The following is a 20,690-nucleotide window of genomic DNA, read 5'->3' as shown; positions in this document are numbered from 1 at the left end:
TCTTTTGTAGATGATTTATTTCTCACACAGGATTATTAGTGCAGCATGATTTAATACTGCCATTACTGGTTAGGAGTTATGATTCTGTCCGTCCAATAGATGGCGATCAGTTACAAAACACCCTCAGATGAGGAATGATACATGTATATTCAGCACACAGACACATTTCTCTACATCGCCCACTCAACATAAAATACATACAGAAATACAGCAGTAAAGCTTTTAAAATATTAATGTAAAAAAGTGCACACAAAAATACCCTGACTTACAGTTTGCCAGTTTGCAGTTTCTGTAAACATGCAAAAATTAAATCTTGGAATAACATTTTTGGCAGTAATTTTTTGCAATCAGTCTGTCTAGATTTATATTTAAAAAAAAAACAGTTCTTGGTTTTCCTTTTTTTCATTTAATTTGTCATAATCATTTAAAACGTAAACAGCATATGTATTTGAAATTACACAATTATGGAGTTAATCACTTACGTTCATAAAAATATCCAAATCTATATTGAATACCATTGTCAGATGTTACACTAATGCTTAACACAATCTATGTTGACATTTTATATCTATATTTTTATATTTAATGTATATAAACTACTGAAACAAGTATTTACTTAATATAATGTTTAATTTTAAACTCGTTAACATTTTTTAAATGACGAACACACACACACACAGGCACATATAAAAATTATATATAATTATTAATGTTTGCAGAAATCAAAAGGAAAGCACTTAACACCGCACGCTCTACCTATCTGTAAAGCTCTTTTCTCTGAGATCAACAAACTTGTTAAACCATCATCCGTAGCTATTAATGGCTCTGTTGATCTTTGTGAAAGCTTTGTCTTTTTTCCTACGTAAAATTGATAACATTTACCAAGACTTTTCTCCATCTGTCTCTCCCCACCTTTCTCCATGTCGAATATATCTACGGTCGAACAACTGATTATCAAATCTAACTCTGCCTCCTGCACACTTGATCCTATTCCAACATACTTACTCAAAACCCTTTTGCCTTCACTCATCCAACCTATTAGTCATATTATAAACAGATCCCTTGCCACTGGTTATTTTATTTTTATTTAACCAGAAGAGACTCTCTGAGATTAAAAATCTCTTTCGCAGGAGTATCCTGGCCAAAATTGGCAGCAATATATCAGTTTCATCACAAAATATCACAAAACACAAACAGACTAAAAACACTTAAAACAGTTACATATCGTTGAGTCAATTTCCATTTGCCGAATAACTTTTAAAATGATCCAAAAACAGCTAATTTTGTCATTTCAGTTTCGTTTGCAGAAGATGCAGAAGCAGTCTGTCGGCGCTGCATACATAAAAGCCTTTTTACCTAATTCAGATCGAACAAAAGGAACAGAAAGAGTATAACAATTTTGTGAGCGAAGGAAGTATTTCTCAACAATTTTCTGTTTTATGAGACAGCAGAGATATGAGGGCAACATCCCCAAAATGGCTTTATAAATAATTAAATACCAGTGCATTTTTCTTCTGATAAGCAAAGAAGACCAACCTACTCTGTTATACAATATACAGTGATGAGTTGAGGGTTTACAATCTGATATAAATCTTAAAGCACCATGATAAATGGCATCTAAAGAGGATAGAAGATATGATGGTGCGAACTGATACACTACATCACCATAGTCAAGCACAGGTAGAAAAGTAGCAGTAACCAATTTCTTTCGTACATTGAATGAAAAACAAAACTTGTTCCTAAAATAAAACCCAAGCTTAATTTTCAATTTTTTCTTCAGTTGAGTAATGTGAGAGCTAAAAGATAGGACGTTGTCAACAATAATGCCAAGATATTTGTACTCTTTTACTAATTCGATCACGGTACCTTGTACTGTCTGAAGAGAGGATAAATTATTATCAAATTTTTTTTAACCTGAGAACAACATATACTTGGTTTTATCAACATTCAGAACAAGTTTTAGACTGTAAATTCGTGATTGAATGACATCAAAGGCTGAATGGAGCTTATAAACGGCTTGTTGTCCAGAAGAAGCACTACAATACATGACAGAGTCATCTGCATAGAAATGAAAGTTGGCATCCTGAATGTCGTAATAAAGACTGTTTATATAAATGGTAAATAAAAGGGGACTCAGATCCTTGGGGAACAGCTTTGGCAATCACTGAAGAATCGGATAGTTTACCCTCAGCTTGTACACACTGAGTTCTTCCAGTTAAATAGTTTTTAAACCAGGGAATAACATCACTTGATAAACCAACACTCTTCAATCTATGCAGCAATATTTCATGATCCACTGTGTCAAAAGCCTCGTCTTGATAACACAGACCTGAACAATTTTAGACCAATATCAAACCTCCCATTTGTTGCTAAAATACTTGAGAAGGTAGTTGCAGCACAACTGCAGTCTCATTTAGAGAAACAGTTTCAATCTGGTTTCCATCCCTTAGCAATTCGTTAGGATAGATAAGAATAGATCTTGCACTGTCACTATTTCCCATGGTGTCCTCCAAGGTTCTGTACTTGGTCCACTTTTATTTCTCATTTACGTGCTGCCACTGGTTCAGATCATCAGACGTCATGGTCTCAATTTTCATAGTTATGCTGATGATATTCAAATCTATTTTACGGTTCAACCCAACTCAGTTTGTCCACCCCTTTCTATTGTTTCCTGTCTTCAAGAACTTAAAACCTGGATGTCAGATAACTTTTTACAACTAAATGCAGACAAAACTGAAATCCTGCTGGTTGGCCCTAAATCACAGAGCTTCTCCCAGCATGACATCTTCATAGATATCAATGGTGTCCAGATTAGGCCCTCAACAACTGTGCGAAATCTGGGAGTGTTTGACTCTGTGTTATGCTTTGATTCACATATTGGTCAGATTGTTAAATCATGCTTTTACCAATTGCAGAATATTGTTCGTATGCGTCCCTCACTTAATTATGGAGATGCTGAAACTATTATCCATGCTTTTATAACCTCCAGATTGGATTACTGTAACTCCTTATATAGCGGCTTACCTGCCAAAGTTATTAATCACCTCCAAATTGTACAAAACTCTGCTGCTCGAGCCCTTACATTTAATAAAAAAATCTGCACATATCACTCCCATCCTTCACCAACTTCACTGGCTTCCTGTGGCCAAATGTATTCAGTTCAAACTCTTAGTTTTAGTTTATAAGGCCTGTCACAGCCTCGCACCTCAATTGCACTGAGTTAGTGCAACCATACATTCTGCGTGGACTCTCAGATCTAGCAATGCTAACCTGCTTGTTGTGCCCAAGTATAAACTCTCTGCGGTGGGTGGTATTATTCTGTATTATAAGCAATGGCATAAGCTGCCCGATAATATTCGTACTGCCTCCTCTCTCCAGACATTTAAGTCTCAACTTAAAACTCATCTATTCACTTTGTTCTCTAAATAACTCATTTACCTCTCTGCTTCTCAATTTCTCAACTTCTGTCTCTCATATGACCACCTTCTTGACATAATTGACGTTCATCATATGATTGCTTGACCTCTTGTTGTTAATTAACTGTAGTTCTTTGTTGTCAACACCTGTTTTTCTGAACGCGCTCTCTGATTGTTTGTTTGCCAATTGCTTGTATTATTTTGTTCTTGAAAGGCGCTCCAAAAATAAAACTATAACTATTATTATTATTAAGTTGACTGACAATGAAATATACAAATATTGTAAAAATTACCTAACCTGCATATGTAGTGAAAATGTCACAATTATCAGTTATATAAAATGTACAGTACACACACACACATATGCACTGAAGCATTAATGTAAAAAAATACGATGTATTTTATACAAAGTTATGTATAGAAATAAAATGTAAGATTTTAACAACTAATTTGCTGTTCCATAAACCACTTACACAGTTGACAAAATAAAATCTATACATTACGAAGTATCACAACATTTAAAAACGTTTTAATATCACAAGTTTCCCAGAAGTCATTGTGCGACCCTGTTATAATTACACTCATATTCTTCCTTTGTACTTTGTTTCGAGCTGCACAGTTTCCACGATGTTCTGGTGGCAAAATAATAACTGAAGCAGTCGAGCGCGCAGTTCATGCTGGACACGCACATCGCGCCGTGAACGAAATTATGCGCGAAAAACTGGGCGCTGCATGAGTGCTTATAAGCCTGCGTGATGTACTTGAAGAAAAAGCCGAAGTGGATGGGAAAGAAACATACGACGAAAACGATCAGATTAGCTGCGATGATAAACATACACTGACTCTTCTCAGAACGAGATCCGATTTCCAACTGTTTCCTTAATTTGAAAATGATTTGAACGGAGCAGAAGAGCATGATGAGGAACGGCACGAGGAACCCAATGATGTTAAGAACCAAAATGAAGGCCAACGGTAATTCCTCTTCTTTGTTTTTCTGAAAGCACTTAATCGTACTGTTTTTATCCGGTTCGTCCACGCGATGGAACGCGGCGCTGAACGAGCACGTGACCAGCCAAATGAGCGCGCAAACCACCAGCGCGTTTCTGCAACTCAAAATTTCCCGGGCTTTTAACGGATACTTGATGGCCACGTAGCGCACGACGCTTATAGCGGTGACCGTGAAGATGCTCACGAACATGTTGACGTAATAAACCGACACGAGGACGTAACACAGCTCTTTGATTTGGTCCCAGAGTCTTTCCCAGATGTAGGACACGATGCGTACAGGAAGAAGCGCGAGCACGACGCAGTCGGCGATCGCCATGTTGGTGATGTAGATGTTCATGTAGGTCCAGTCGGTTCTGGGACGGCGGCAGAACATCACTAAGACGTAAATGTTTCCCGGGAGGCCGAGGATGAAGGTGGGAATCAGTGCGGCCAGCTGGAAGTCCTGCACGCCCGTGGTGATGTTCAGCATGCAGTTAGACATCTTCAACCTGACAGAAATTAAAGTGAAAAATTGATGGAATGATGTAGAGGTCAAACCTAGATGATTTAATGGCGTTTCATTTTTAATAGCCTGTTTTGGAACGTTGCAAAGTAGCCTGTCTTTGAAATGTGTTATATGCCCACACAAATTCTTTGAAGATGGCATATGTGAATGTATTTTCTTGGATTTAAATGTATGGAGGGCAAAATGTATTTTTAAATGCGTTAAAAATTAATTTATAATTTTAAAATATGGTTTCAAAAATGCACTAAAGAAAATATATTTTGGTCTACTAAACCATTAATGTCATGTGGCTAATGCAGCAGTAAATAAGTAAATAAAAACAACAACAACAATAATATCAATAATGAACTAAAAAAAAAATCTAATTCAACTTTGAAGGCCAAAATAGAACCTGTTTAATCAAATTTGGGGTCTTTTCAACTTTTTTTTTTTTTTTTTTGTCTAGCTGAATCTCATGTAACTTAAAAAATAGAAACAAGTTAAATGAGAAATGAAAATAAATAAGCAGCCTATTTGCTTGTAAAACTGCACTCCAATAATTGTTGTCTCATTGATAACTTTGAAAAGTCATTGTTTATGATGTATAATGGAAATTAATGAATGAATTAAATTTAAATTATGAAATAAAATTTTAATTATTAATAAATGAGTTAAATTAAATGAGGCACTGCCGAAAAACATTATAATCATATACTTTAATGAAACTACACAAAAACATTCTGATGTTAAAAAAATATATATATTAGCAATAAAAATATATATTTTGCATTATGTTGACTCAATGCAGTTCCTGTTATAAACTTCACTGTTTGATTTTAAATACATTTTGTTTAATAAATACATAAATAACAGTGTTGTATCTTTTCTTAACATGCAATAATGACTGACGACTTTGAGTTAAAATAAAACACTTGCAAAGCATTAAGGGAAATTTTTATATGAATGTGTTAGCAATATTAGCTTATATTTGTAAAATAGGCCTATATGTAGAGAGAGAGAGAGAGATTAAACATTGATATCAATCTGCATTATTTAATCTTTGCCCCTGTATTTTTTCTCTAAGAGATAAGAACTGCTGCTCATAGTTTGATTTCACAGTTTCAAAGTAGGCCTAGGCCCTACAACTGGTTTTACAACTTGGCCGGAACCCGCATTATTATTTTGATCATATATTTTTTTGTAATCTGTATTCTATATTATTGTCTGCTTTATAAATACATTTATTGAAATGATTCATATGACAGATGTAGCCTACGTGCGAGAGCTAAAATTCAATACGAAGATAATACTGAACTTTTATTACAGTGAAAAAATGTAGTATATAAAACATGGACATTGTGAAGTGAAAGTCAAAAGTCGAAGTAAAAAGTAAAACACACACACACACACACACACACACAGAATCAACATAAAGAAAAATATGAGAGTGCATCCAATAAGAAACAACTCGAGAAACTTGAAAAGTCTGTCAAATCAAAAACTCTTACCTGTTCACGTGCCCAACTAGAGAAAAGAAAGATCTGTTCATCTACCGGTTAGATACACATTGTATCCTTCAAAAACAAAAGCGCATGTCATAAGTTCTTACTTTATAGCCTACATACATGCAATGCATTAAACACAAATATAGCCTATTGCATCGAGACGGAGCTAGATCACATACTTTCTTTGATGGATCGGAAGAGCAGATAAATTCTCTTTGTGTGTTTCGGTTTTATTACCGTCTTTGGTATCTAACAACCCTGTTTGTTCGAACAGTTCGTTCAAATGAACCGATTCGTTTGAGCGCAAATGGGCGCGTCAATGCGGCTTTTTGCGTGTTCTTTTTTGTTGTTGTGCTTAAATATTGCCGTTTTCATCGAATCAGTTCAGTTCTGTTGATTTAGTGGAAACAAAAGCGTTTATGTTTGCTGCTGTCCAGGGGCGGATCTACCGGGGTGGCAACTGACACCCTAAGAAAAAGCTGTGCCACCCCAGAATTATCACAGAATAAAATTAAATGTAAGCAGTGTTTCATGTGATACTTTTCAGCCGCGGTGATGACAGCGCGCGATGATGCAGGATGGTTGCACGCGCACGCAGCGCGCCCAGCGTAGTCGGCTTCATTAACAAATGACTCTTATGAACCGGTTCTTTTTGAGTCAAAAACACAAAGCGCAGCCCATTCACTAACGAATTGTTTTTTACATTTGTTCGTGAATCAGATGCTGCTTCTCGGTTTATTCAGAAGTCCTCTGAGAAGTCTAATCCCGTCCGGATGTGTCTGAGATTCATCCCGTTGTTTGGTGATCGATTCTCCGACCGCTCGCTCCACTTTCATCATGGATATAGAGGCTTTTCTGCCATAACATGAAATCAATAAGAAGAGTCCGATCACGAAAACTAATAGCAGAGTTAGGTAAGACTCTTGTATTGCAGCTTTCTCGATTGTTAATTTAATATAACTGATTTTAGTCGGCCCATTTTCCCAAATCATTAATTCAGTTCTCAAAACAAAGACACATTTCTCAAAAAGTTTAACAATGAGTAAGTTAAACATTAGGCAGCAAAACTGATGACACCAATCAGAATCTCTTCATCCTAACAACGGAGAGAGCTGAACGAATAATATACATGGGTTTTATACTTACACATTCAGTATAATTACAGTACAGTACCAGTACATTAGATGATGGAAATTTCACTCTTCTATATGTACAGTAAATTGTAGCACATGTTGTACACCTTCAAACGTGTGACTGTCAAAATATATTTGTAACCATTTTTTATGTGTACTGCATGTTTGCAGAACTGAGAAATGAAATGAATACCCTATCCTACAGAAAAGCATTAAAAACGGCTAGATCTGATTACTTTTTGTCTCTTCTAGAAGAAAACAAACATAACCCTCGGTATTTATTCAATACATTAACTAAATTAACGAAAAATCAAGCATCAACAGGTGTTGGCATTTCCCAAGAGCATAGCAGTAATGACTTTATGAACTACTTCACTTCCAAGATCGATACTATCAGAGATAAAATTGTATCCTTGCAGCCGTCAGCTACAGTATCGCAGTATAGCACACTATAGATCCCCTGAGGAACAATTTCATTCATTCTCTACTGTGGGAGAGGAAGAATTGTATAAACTTGTTAAATCATCTAAACCAACAACATGTATGTTAGACCCGATTCCATCTAAACTACTAAAAGAGCTGCTTCCAGAAGTCATAGATCCTCTTTTGGCTATTATTAATTCATCATTGTCATTAGGATATGTCCCCAAAACCTTCAAATTGGCTGTTATTAAGCCTCTCATTAAAAAACCACAACTTGACCCCAAAGATCTAGTTAATTACAGACCGATCTCAAATCTCCCTTTTCTGTCAAAGATACTAGAAAAGGTAGTATCCTCACAATTATATTCCTTCCTAGAGAAAAATGATATCTGTGAGGAATTCCAGTCAGGATTTAGATCGTATCATAGTACTGAGACTGCTCTCATTAGAGTTACAAATGACCTGCTTCTATCATCTGATCGTGGTTGTATCTCTTTATTAGTTCTACTGGATCTTAGCGCCATGCTCGACACTATCGACCACAACATTCTTTTGAATAGACTACAAAACTTTGTTGGCATTAGTGGAAGTGCCTTAGCATGGTTCAAATCGTACTTATCTGACCGCCATCAGTTCGTAGCAGTGAATGAAGAGGTATCATATCGATCACAAGTGCAGTATGGAGTACCTCAAGGCTCAGTACTAGGGCCGTTACTTTTCATGCTTTATATGTTACCCTTGGGAGATATTATCAGGAGACATGGTGTTAGCTTTCACTGTTATGCTGATGATACTCAGCTCTATATTTCTTCGCGCCCGGTGAAACACACCAAATTGAGAAACTAACGGAATGCATAGTCGATATAAAAACTGGATGACGAATAATTTTTACTGCTAAATTCTGAAAAACAGAGGTGTTAATTATCGGACCTAAAAACCCCACATGTAATAACCTAGAACATTATCTAACACTTGACGGCTGCTCTGTCAATTCTTCTTCATCAGTCAGGAACCTAGGTGTGCTGTTTGATAGCAATCTTTCATTTGAAAGGCATGTTTCTAGCATCTGTAAAACTGCGTTTTTTAATCTCAAAAGCATATCTAAATTGCGACCAATGCTCTCAACGTCAAATGCAGAAATGTTAATTCATGCGTTTATGACCTCAAGGTTAGACTATTGTAATGCTTTATTGGGTGGTTGTTCTGCACGCTTGATCAACAAACTACATTTAGTCCAAAATGCAGCAGCTAGAGTCCTTACTAGAACCAGGAAATATGACCATATTAGCCCGGTTCTGTCAACACTGCACTGGCTCCCTATCAAGAATCGGATAGATTTTAAAATCTTGTTAATTACTTATAAAGCCCTGAATGGTTTAGCTCCTCAGTACTTGAGCGAGCTCTTATCACATTATAGTCCTCCACGTCCGCTGCGTTCTCAAAACTCCGGCCGTTTGATAATACCTAGAATATCAAAATCGACTGCGGGCGGCAGATCCTATTCCTATTTAGCACCCAAACTCTGGAACAGTCTACCTAACACTGTTCGGGAGGCAGACACACTCTGTCAGTTTAAATCTAGATTAAAGACCCATCTCTTTAGCCTGGCTTACACATAACACATTAATACGCTTCTATTATTCAAATCCGTTAAAGGATTGTTAGGCTGCATTAGTTAGATCAGCCGGAACCGGGAACACTCCCCATAACACACGATGTACTCGTTACATCGTAAGTAGAATGGCATCTACGCTAATATTTGTCTGTTTCTTTCCTATTCTGTTTCTCAGTCCGTATCCGATCAGATGGTGGATCAGCACCAAGAGATGATGTCTACAGCCCTGATCGTCAGCGGAGACAAGGACACCCAGATGACCCCCAGAGATATATCCCTAGATATATCAACCAAAAATAACAAAATAACTAAAATATAATAAAATACCTAACTACATAATACTACTATTGTTAGAAATTGCAACAAAATTAAAATAGAAATATAAACTTTTGAACTGCGGGTTTCGTCTGGTCAGAGGAGAACTGACCCCCGACTGAGCCTGGTTTCTCCCAAGGTTTTGTTCTTCATTCTGTCACAGAGGGAGTTTTGGTTCCTTGCCGCTGTCGCCTCTGGCTTGCTCAGTTGGGGACACTTAATTTCTAGCGATTATCGCCGATTTGATTGCACAGATACTATTTAAACTAAACTGAGCTAGACAATGACATCTCTGAATTCAATAATGAAATGCCTTTAACTGAAAATTGAGTGTTTAATCTTATCATTATACATTACTGACACTCTATCCTCCAATTTGATACTGTTAAGTGCTTTGACACAATCTGTATTGTTAAAAGTGCTATATAAATAAAGGTGACTTGACTTGACTTGAAATGACTGCCTAGGGATATAGTCTTGTGTCAGGAGACCAGGAAACTGCTGTATACTGTAATGAAATTTGACCAAATGTGCAGAGGATGCTGAATTTACTTTTTATTTCATTTTATTTTGTACTGTACTGTATTGTGGTGCATACCAAGTTCATTTACAATTATTTGGTATTTGAACTTTTCTAGTGTTTTTCATTTACTGCAAGATTACTTTACCGTAGTAAAATGAAAATGATATGTTCCCAAAGTTCATTGCTGAATTATTATTATTATCTGTAATTTAATGTTGTATACTGTAATAGACATTGAGCTGCAAAACTAATTCCTGAATCCTAAGAGTTTTTTGTTAAGTGTTATTGATCTCATGAGTGTTCACTGGGCAGGAAAGTCATCTGTGTATTTGAATTTTGTGTATGCATTTAAGAATACCTGTAATAAAGATTGAAAAGATTGAAAGACAAATTTAAGCTGGCTTGTCTTAAAGTCTTGTTTAAGAAACATAAATAGTTTGGTCAGTTAGATGTTCTAGATGTTTGCTAAAGTGTTGCTAGTTGGTCGCTAGGATATTCTGGGTGGTTGCTAGGCTCTTGCTATGCAGTTGCTGGGGTGTTGCTAGACTATTGATAGTGTGTTCTGGGTGATTACAGACATTCCCACCTCTGGTAATAACAGAATGTCTTCTTTAATGATACAAGCTCAGAAACATTTATAACCTCTTGAAGTTTTTTTTATATTGTGTATTGACTTGGTGCCATGATGGATATTGAAATGTTATTTATTTTTAATTTTAAACAGTATAGATGATTACTTAATGGTAAGGCAATATTTGTGAACACAACTGTGCATGTCAGACAATAAATCCCCAAAAACTATGCATGCTTTCTTTGGTGTTGCCACCCCTCATAGACCCCACACCACCCCTTTGCCAGCCTAAAAATGATCGTTTAAATGATTTATTTTATTGGAACCACCACGTAAAATGTTCCACAAAGTGCCTGATGCATAGTTAAACAATATGTTAGTAAAATATAACTCATCAATATGTTTCCAATGTTTTTGAGTTACATAAAGTAGGTTTCTGTTGTAGGCCTGTTGGGGCTCAAGTATTCACTGCTCCAGTTAAATTCAGGTTCGCTTCAAAGCCAGCTGGAAAACATAAATTTGTTTTGGAAAACGGTAGTTAGTCATTAGCAGGACCAGCCAGAAACATGTCCAAATACAAATCCTACAAAGAGGGACATAGAACTCAAGACTTCAGAGTAGAAATATAAGCATTTATTACTAGCTTACTTATTGTACAGATTAAGATATTCATAGTACATTCATAGCATGCTGTTTTTTTTAATAATGTCAATGCCTTGTTTAATACTGCAACCCTTATTTATGAGAAATGAGTGTATACAATGTTCACAAAGGAACCACATAATAAAACAAAACCCAGTCAAAACAATTACGTAGGTGTACTAACTGTACCTGAAACACATTCACTTTCTGTATTGTTAGTCTCATTCATGCAGCACATATTCCAGGACGTTTTGGTTGCGAAAAAATAGCTAAAGCAGTCCAAACCGCAGTTCATATTGGAAATACAAAGAGCAATGTGCAGGAAGTTGTGCGCGACCAGTTTATAGGTGCAGCTTTCGTTATCTTCTGCGTGTTCATACTTGTTTTGCACAATGTGTTTAACAAGGTAACCCAAGTGGACGGGGAGAAAGCATATGACGAAAACAACTAAATTGGCCACAATGATGAACATGCATTGGATCTTCTCCGAACGCGATCCGACGTCCAACTGTTTCCTTAAAGTGCAAACGACTCTAACGGAGCAGAACAGCATGATGAGGAACGGCATGAGGAATCCGACGATGACCAACAACAAAACGAAATGCAATGACAATGCCCCCTTGACCCTCTGGAAACACATGGTCTTGTCGTTATTGGAGTCCGTAACGAAGTAAACCGGGCTGATGGAGCAAATGGTTAACCATATGAGCGCAAACCACCAGAGCTTTCCTGCAAGAGAAGATGTTCCTGGCCTTCATGGGATACTTGATGGCAACATACCGCACCACGCTTATGGCCGTGATCGTGAAGATACTCACGTACATGTTGACGTAATAAACCAACAAAACACAATTACACAGCGCCTTCAAATGCTCTTCCAACGGCCGGCTGTAGTAATGAATCTTAACGGGCAGGAACATCAACAGAGCACAGTCAGCAATGGCCATGTTGGCGATGTAGACGTTCATGTAGGTCCATTTTGCTCTGGGACGGCGGCAGAACATCACCAAGACGTAAATGTTCCCCAGGACTCCGAAAATGAAGGTGGGGATGGAAGTGGCTTTTTGTAGGTCCTCGACTGCGGTAGTGATTTTGAGGGTGCAGTTAGACATCTTCAACCTGTGGGAAAATAAAATGGATGGTTTGAAAACCAAAATCAATGAGAAAAACCAAAGAATTAAGGTTCCTGACTGGCGCTGAACTTCTTGCAATTCACAATTGCGAGAATTTAAGTCAGAATAGTGAGATATAAACTTGCAATTCTAACTTTTTTTCCTCACAACTGCAAGTTTATCTCTCGCAATTCTGACTTTTGTCTCACAATTGCGAGTCTATATCTCACAGTTATGATTTTCTCGCAATTCTGACTTTTTCCTTACAATTGCAAGTTTATATATCACAATTGGGACTTTTTTTCTCACAATTGCAAGTTTATAGCTTGCAATTCTGACTTTTTTCTCACAGTTGTGAGTTTATATATTGAAATGGACTTCTCACATTTGCATGTGTGCATCTTGAAGTTGTGGCCTAATGGTTAGAGAGTCAAACTTGTAATCCAAAGGTTGCGGGTTTGAGTCTCAGGTCTGGCAGGAATTGTCGGTGGGGAGAGTGAATATTCAGTGCTCTCTCCACCCTCAATACCCTGACTGAGGTGCCCTTGAGCAAGGCACCGAAACCCCAACTGCTCCCCGGGTGCCGCAGCATAAATGGCTGCCCACTGCTCTGGGTGTGTGTGTGCAATTTGTTCGGTTAAATGTAGAGCACAAATTCTGAGTATGGGTCACCATATTTGGCCACATGTCACGTTCATCTTGCAATTCTGTCTTTTTTCTCACAATTGCAAGTTTATACCTCGCATTCTGACTTTTTTTTTATCACAATTGGGAGTTTATATCCTGCAAGAGGACTAGAACTACTTCAGGACTAAATTGAGGCTTAAATTAAACCTACCAGGATGCGGATTAACGTGCGTTTCTATTCTTTATATATCAAAATTATTGGTATCTTTGGTAGATTTGAACAAAGAAGCCAGTGAAAATAAATCTGCACTGTTAATCATTTTGATCTTTTATTAAAGATTTTATAAAAATACTAACCAAAACTATACTAACCAAATACTAACCTTCCATTGAAGTAAATTGAAAGGGAAGTGAAAATTTCATTATGAAAATGTTTTTTTCTTTAATACACATTGGCCACAATTAATGGCACCCTTTTATTCAATACTTTTTGCAACCTCATTTTGCCAGTTTAATAGCTATGAGTCTGTCCTACAATGCCTTATGAGTTTGGACAAAAAAGAGAGAGTTCAGAGACCATTCCTTCATCCAGAATCACACCAGACCCTTCAGATTCCCAGCTCCATGCTGATATTTGATCTTCTTCAGTTTTTTATAGGGTTCAGGTCAGGGAACTGGGAACCATGGCAGAACCTGCATTTTGTGCCCAGTGATCCATTTTTGTTTTGATTGTTCTGTTGGAAGATCCAACCTGTGGAGGCTATCCTATAAGCCTCGGCATGGACGTGTTCTCAACTTGTAGCAGAAAAAAATCCTAAATCCAGGCGTTCGCTCTCTTTGGGTGGTGTTCCCGTTTATTATAAAAGTAGAAAATATATTTTTCATAAAATGGTACTTTGTCCAGTGCTAATAAAGTGCTGTTGTGCTGTCTGATAAAGTGGGTGCTCACGGCTACGGTAAGAACCGTGTGTTCCCCACCATCCACACCTTTCCCTAACTAATTACCACACCTGTAAATATACCTAACTCCCAGTGACGTGCCAGCCCCAGTGCAATACTCACCCAAGTGGCTAAAATAAGTAATAACTAAATTAACCTATCTAAAAGGTGAATATAAATGGCTCCTACACCCCGGCCCCATAATTGGGAATATTTACTTTAAATCACTATTACCCAAATTACCTAGTTTAAACTAAAGGAGCCATTTGTGCAGAACTAATCTAAGTGAAATCTTCTTCTCTTGAACCCAGGACCTCTGTAGTCAGGTCATCTAGTCAGGACCTCATCTATGACACTTCAGCTTCCATCAAAAGGCAGATCTTCGTTACAGGCCGATCCAGCTGACCTGTTTTTGTCTTCAGCTGAACTGAACGGACAAAGCTTTTCTTGTCAGGGTACGTCTGCGTAATTTTTCCCATCAGCCAGGACCCTCTTGGGGCGACAGGATCCATTATGACCACAATGTCTCCAATGCAAAAGCTTCTTTTTGGTCTCATCCACTTCTGTCTCTCCTGGAGTAGCGGTAAGTATTCCCTCACCCAGCGCTTCCAAAAGAGGTCAGATAAAAACTGCACCTGCCTCCATCTTCTCTTCATGTACAGATCGTCTTTACAAAAGAGCCCAGGAGGGAGGTGTGGCTTTGACTTCCAAGAGCAGGATGTGATTGGGTGTAAGTGCTTCGAGGTCATTCACATCCTCAGAGGCCTTTGTGATGGGACGACTATTGAGAATGGCTTCGACTTTGCAAAGAATGGTGTGAAATCCTTCATCATCCAGTGTTTGAAGTCTGAGCGTGGAAGAGAGGACCTTTTTCGTGAGATGAATAAGACGCTCCCAAACCCCCCCATAGTGAGACCCGGCTGGAGGGTTAAAAGACCATGCTAGACCGCTCTGCAGTAAGGCATGCTGAATCTTCTGGTGGTCTAACTCAGCAATGGCTTCCCTTAACTCCCGCTCAGCTCCTATGAAGTTAGTACCATTGTCTGATGTCAGATGTGTCACCTGACCTCTGCGACACATAAAACGGCGAATGGCATTTATGCATGAGTCAGTGTCTAAAGCATAAGCAACTTCAAGATGAACTGCCCTACTCGCCATGCAGGTAAAGAGAACGCCGTAGCGCTTCGCTCTGCCCGGCCTTTCTTCACCTCCACTGGCCCAGGACAGCAGCAGTCAGCTCAAGACGAGGAATTGTTGTTTGCTTTAAAGGAGCGACCCTGGCCTTGCCCAAGATAAAAGCAATACTGACATGGTTTCTCTCATTCTCCATCCTGAGATATGATGCAGTTCCATAGCCATACTCACTGGCATCGGAAAAGTGATGCAACTGCAGGTGAGTAGGTGTTCCAAAGTCTTTTGGCTTGATACACCGGTCCACTGTGAACTCAGTGATTTGATGGAGATTAGCCAGCCATTTGGACCACTGCTCGGAGAAGACACAAGGTATGCTGGCATCCCAGCCAGTGTTCAGCCTACACATCTCCTGCAGCATCCTTTTAACAGGCAAAGTAAATGGTGCAAGAAAATCCAAAGGGTCATAAATAGACGACACCACAGACAATATGCCACGTCTTGTATGTGGGTGCTCTTGTATGGCTATCCTAAAGGTCAAAACATCTGCATCTATGCACCAATGAAGACCGAGAGCTGTTTCGAAGGGACTTGCCTTTTGATCCAGATTAAGCCCACTGGTGATCTTGGAGCGCTGTGACTCAGGAATACTGGCCAAGACTTCACTGCTGTTACTTGTCCACTTCAACAGGCGGAATCCTCCCTTCGCACAGGCTTCAGTCAATTGATGCACCATTTTTATGGCTTTGGCCTCTGATGACACAGACTTTAGACAATCATCCATGTAAACATTTTGGAGTGTTGTGTTCAGAACACTAGATTCAAAGTTGTCTTTACAGTCTCGCACAATTCTCTGCAGTGCATAATTCGCACAACTAGGCAAAGACACAGCCCCAAAAGGTGAACCCTCATCCTGTATTGCATGGGAGCTTGTCTTGTATCGCCATCAGGATACCACAAGAAGCGTAAAAGGTCTGTGTGCTCCGGAGACACCCTCACCTGATGGAACATGGCTTGGATGTCTGCCATCAACGCTACACGTTCCTGTCTAAACCTGGTAAGTACGCCAAGTAAAGTGCTTGTGAGGTAAGGCCCCTGCAACAGCTGTGAATTCAATGAAATTCCTTTAAACACAGCAGCACAGTCAAAAACAACTCTAAGGGTTTTCTTTTTCGGATGGTATACCCCGTGATGGGGAATATACCACATCTTGCCGTCGGCTCGCTTCAATTGCTGATGTGGTACAAGCTCAGCATAACCCTTTTCAATGACTTCAGAGAGGAAAGCTGTGTACTCTTGATGATAATCTTTGTTCTTCTTGAACTTCCTGTGAAGACTTAAGAGACGCTGCTCTGCGATGCTTCACCTTCACCTGTACAGGCACAATAGAGAGAACGCATTCATCACTTCCGGCCCCAGTATGGCCACATGTCTCCAATGACGCAAGTGCATTATTGACTGACACTTCCTGTGTTTTAGATTCGATGTGTAGGACAGTTGGATGTTTGTGTTTACATATATCGCATGTCAAAGGCTTGTCACATTCCCTGCTCATATGACCTCTCCTCAGACAGCTGAAACGCACTCTACCCACTTTCAAAGCATCCAATTTCTCCCTGTGTGTCATCTCATCAAGCTGTGAGCATGTCTCCACTGAATGCTGGCTCTTACACACACAGCATGACTCTTCATCATTCTTCTGTGAAGCTGGCCCTCTGCGCTGTTGGTGCCAAGCTGCTGATGTAGTTAGTTCAGAGGCAGTTTTAATGGCAGCAACAGTAGCTTGGCCTCTTCCAGTGTATCTGCTCTTGGATTTAGAGGAGGGGTCTGATGGCATACCCTGTAGGTCACCAAAGAGAGGATCAGACAGAATCTTTACCTGACGCTCAAGGAAGGCCATGAAGTCTGGGAACATAGCTCTATAACCACGGCGCTCCTGTAGCTCCCAGGCGACAGACCTCCATTTTTCCCTCAGTTTATATGACAACTTCATCATTATCAGGCGAAGATTAGATGGCACGTTCATCTCCTCCATATACTGCAAATCTTCCATGACATTGCAACAGTCCCTTAAAAAGATTGAAAAAGACTGCAGAGCATTAATATCATCAACCCTCATCATTGGCCACGTCATAACCTTCTCCATATAAGCTGCAGCAATTTTCGTTTCATTTCCAATGTGTTCTTCCAATGGATTCTTTGCTCTCTCATAGCCCTGCCCAGAAGCCATATTATAGCAACTCCAAACCAGTTCTCTTGGCTGCCCTCTGGTAAATTGCTAATATTGCTAATAGGTAATAAAGATATTCTTGTTTATCTGTAGTTTTCTTTTCAATAGCTTGCTCGAAAGCTCTAATAAAGGCAGCATATTTAAGTGGATCACCATCAAACTCTGGGATAGCTCGTGGAGGAAGAGAGGTTAAGGCTTGGTTCTGAACCAGCTGAGCGGTGATGTTAGTTTGCTGTTGCATAAGGTCATACAGAGTAGGGTATTGAACATTGTCAAGAGAGGAATGATGATGTGACTGTGATTGCATGTGTACTCCCTTGTGAGGTCAATGGCTGAAATCCTGCTGCTAAAGCATTGGTGAGTCTGGATCCATTTCCCTGCACTTCAGACTCATGCATGTTGGTAGGCTGACTCCCTTGTGAGATCGATGGCTGAAGTCCTGCTGGTGCAGCGTTAGTGGGTCTGGTTCCAAAGATGTTCCCCTGCACTTTGGACCTATGAGAAGATGGTGCATATGACACTGAAGACAAAGACTTACTAGACCTTACTGAAGACTGGGCTTGAGGAATGTGTGGCCTTCCTTTAGGCCGTACAGCCAATGGCTGAGAATGGTCCTGTTGGAAAGATACAGTTTTAGAAAGTTGCAAGACAGGAGCCGTGTTCAGATAACTTGATGTTTGTGATTTCAAATGAGCATGAAGATAGGCATTCATGGCATCTTCTCCGTTATCCTCTTCATACTCATCCACATCTTCACCACCACACATTTTCAAACACAGACAATCTAGCTGTAGCAGCAGCCAACTTGGCCTCAACCTCTAGCTGTTCCTTTTTCCTTTTCAGCTTTGCCTTTTCCATTTGAAGGGCTTCTTCTTCAGCGTCAATGTCATGCAGTTTTCTCAAAGCAGCTGCAGACTGTAAAAGTGCAGCCCTTTCAGCCTTTGCCTTTAAACGTACATAAATAATGCTGGAAGCCTTTGAATGGACAGAAGAGTTATCTTTATGTTTTGACCCTTTACTTGAAACATTGGATATACTATCTTCAGGCCTTATGTCAGAATTTGTTATAGACAGCACATCAAGATTCTCATCGTCCTTTTTTGCAACAGCATCGGCCAACCATTTCTTCACATCATTCTCAAATGTATTAATTTCCTCTATTTTCTGTGCGAGCCAATGTTGTTGCTTATGTTCAGGGTCTGGCATAGGTATTTCCAGCAAAGTAGTTTGAGTTTCTAAAGCCTCATTGCACAATGTAGTGTATTTGCTTGAAAAATTCTTCACATCAAACACAGTTTGAGATGTCCTTTTCCCAGAAAGAGCCTCTTTAATCCTTTGCTTAATTTTATTAGCTTGCATACACTGGGATTTCCGATTTTTTTGCAGATTTTCAAACAGCATTGTAAATCCCTTAGCTGTTAATTTTCTTGTGCGTTTCCCCATATCAACAACAACAGAACTAGACTTATCAGGAATATCATTTTTGTCTGTAGCCACAGAAACGCTCTTGGCCTTATCAAGCAAGTTTTCTTCCTCTGTACTCATCTTTGTGCGTTAAGCGCGTCGAGTTCAAAACACTCAATAAAACAGCACAATTAACTTTACTTATGCGGAGGCAGCCAACAGCACGCACAACACAGCACTTAAAGTATTCAGAACATTTCAATTTCGAGAGTCCACCTTTTTTCCAATTCCATCAGCAGAAATATATGAAAGTGTACCCACCAGCTTTCTGTAGTTGCGGTCTGCACTGGATAACAACGTGAGGACTTCCAGGCTCCGCGACAGGTAAGCAATCCAATAGGACAGACAATCCTTTAAGTATCCAAACGATCAAGACGCTCCTGTCCAATTCAGAAGCGTATCCAAACGAAAAAAATAAAGGAATAGGTTCTTACGTTGTGGAGGCTATTCTATAAGCCTCGGCATGGATGGCATGGTGTTCTCAACTCGTAGCAGAAAAAATCCTAAATCCAGGCGTTCGCTCTCTTTGGGTGGTGTTCCCGTTTATTATAAAAGTAGAAAATATATTTTTCATAAAATGGTACTTCGTCCAGTGCTAATAAAGTGCTGTTGTGCTGTCTGATAAAGTGGGTGCTCACGGCTACGGTAAGAACCGTGTGTTCCCCACCATCCACACCTTTCCCTAACTAATTACCACATCTGTAAATATACCTAACTCCCAGTGACGTGCCAGCCCCAGTGCAATACTCACCCAAGTGGCTAAAATAAGTAATAACTAAATTAACCTATCTAAAAGGTGAATATAAATGGCTCCTACACAACCACTGCCATATTATAAGGCTTTTTGACCCCAAGACCCAAACTATTTTCTGCAATTATCCAGCTGTGATCCTTAGAGAGTCTTTGACCACTTAAACTATCTTCCTCATGTTGCATTAAAGGTCCCATGACATGCTGCTTTTTGGACGCTTTTATATAGGCCTAAGTGGTCCCTACTATCCCTAGGAACTAAAAAAATACTTCGGTGTTCATTTGTACATCCAAACACTGAGCAACTATCATGCTTCGCTCGTTTGCAAGCTATGATGTCTCTCGAGGAAAAAAAAATATTGCGCTCGCCTCGCACGGTAGTAGCTCATTTTCTCATGGGCGGGCAAAGCAGAGAAAGGGGAGGTAACCTTTCCCTGTATGACGACATAAAGGGAAGATTCCCGATTGGGCCATCTGAGCTTTCATTTTCTCAAAGGCAAAGCAGGATACCCAGGGCTCAGTTTACACCTATCGCCATTTCTAGCCACTGGGGGACCATAGGAAGGCTAGGAGAACTCATATTAATGTTAAAAAACCTCATAAAGTGAAATTTTCATGCCATGGGACCTTTAAGACAATATAGACACAAACAATATACTGTAGGCAGATTTGCAACATGTCCTGTTGATTGGAACTACTTAATTGTCCTAATGGTGGAAATGGAAATGTTTGCTTTCTTTTTTTTCTTGCTTTCTTTTTTTTTCCTCCGGAGGTTATGTTCAGAGAGTAAGTTGCTATGGTT

The 20,690-nt window shown here is 39.2% G+C and overlaps 2 protein-coding genes across 3 annotated transcripts in view; both read right to left on the bottom strand.

Moving 5' to 3' along the window:
- Position 1: 1 nt before the first annotated feature.
- On the bottom strand, positions 2-8,437 carry gpr35.2 (G protein-coupled receptor 35, tandem duplicate 2). 2 transcript variants are annotated; one of them, XM_058760087.1, is made up of 3 exons: positions 6,593-8,437; positions 6,417-6,482; positions 2-4,912 (listed from the first exon to the last, which is right to left on the bottom strand). In XM_058760087.1, the coding sequence occupies exons 2-3, from the start codon at positions 6,455-6,457 to the stop codon at positions 3,970-3,972; spliced, it is 984 nt and encodes a 327-aa protein (XP_058616070.1). In that variant the 5' UTR covers positions 6,458-6,482; positions 6,593-8,437; the 3' UTR covers positions 2-3,969. The 2 variants fall into 2 exon arrangements, with proteins under 2 accessions (XP_058616070.1, XP_058616069.1); XM_058760086.1 differs by having other exon boundaries at positions 3-4,912; positions 6,417-8,437.
- A 3,174-nt stretch (positions 8,438-11,611) lies between these two features.
- gpr35.1 (G protein-coupled receptor 35, tandem duplicate 1) overlaps positions 11,612-20,690 on the bottom strand; it is a 12,288-nt gene continuing 3,209 nt past the window's right edge. The window contains 4 exon segments of the mRNA XM_058760088.1: positions 11,612-12,345; positions 12,347-12,754; positions 17,324-18,169; positions 19,400-19,518. Of these exon segments, the coding sequence (XP_058616071.1) occupies positions 11,802-12,345; positions 12,347-12,747 (945 nt within the window). The 5' untranslated portion in view covers positions 12,748-12,754; positions 17,324-18,169; positions 19,400-19,518 and the 3' untranslated portion in view covers positions 11,612-11,801.

The sequence above is a fragment of the Onychostoma macrolepis genome, chromosome 22 (assembly GCF_012432095.1).
Source record: "Onychostoma macrolepis isolate SWU-2019 chromosome 22, ASM1243209v1, whole genome shotgun sequence".
In the NCBI taxonomy this organism is placed as follows: Eukaryota; Metazoa; Chordata; class Actinopteri; order Cypriniformes; family Cyprinidae; genus Onychostoma; species Onychostoma macrolepis.
Note: the sequence above shows the minus strand (reverse complement) of the source record. Positions and strands in the feature narration are given on the sequence as shown.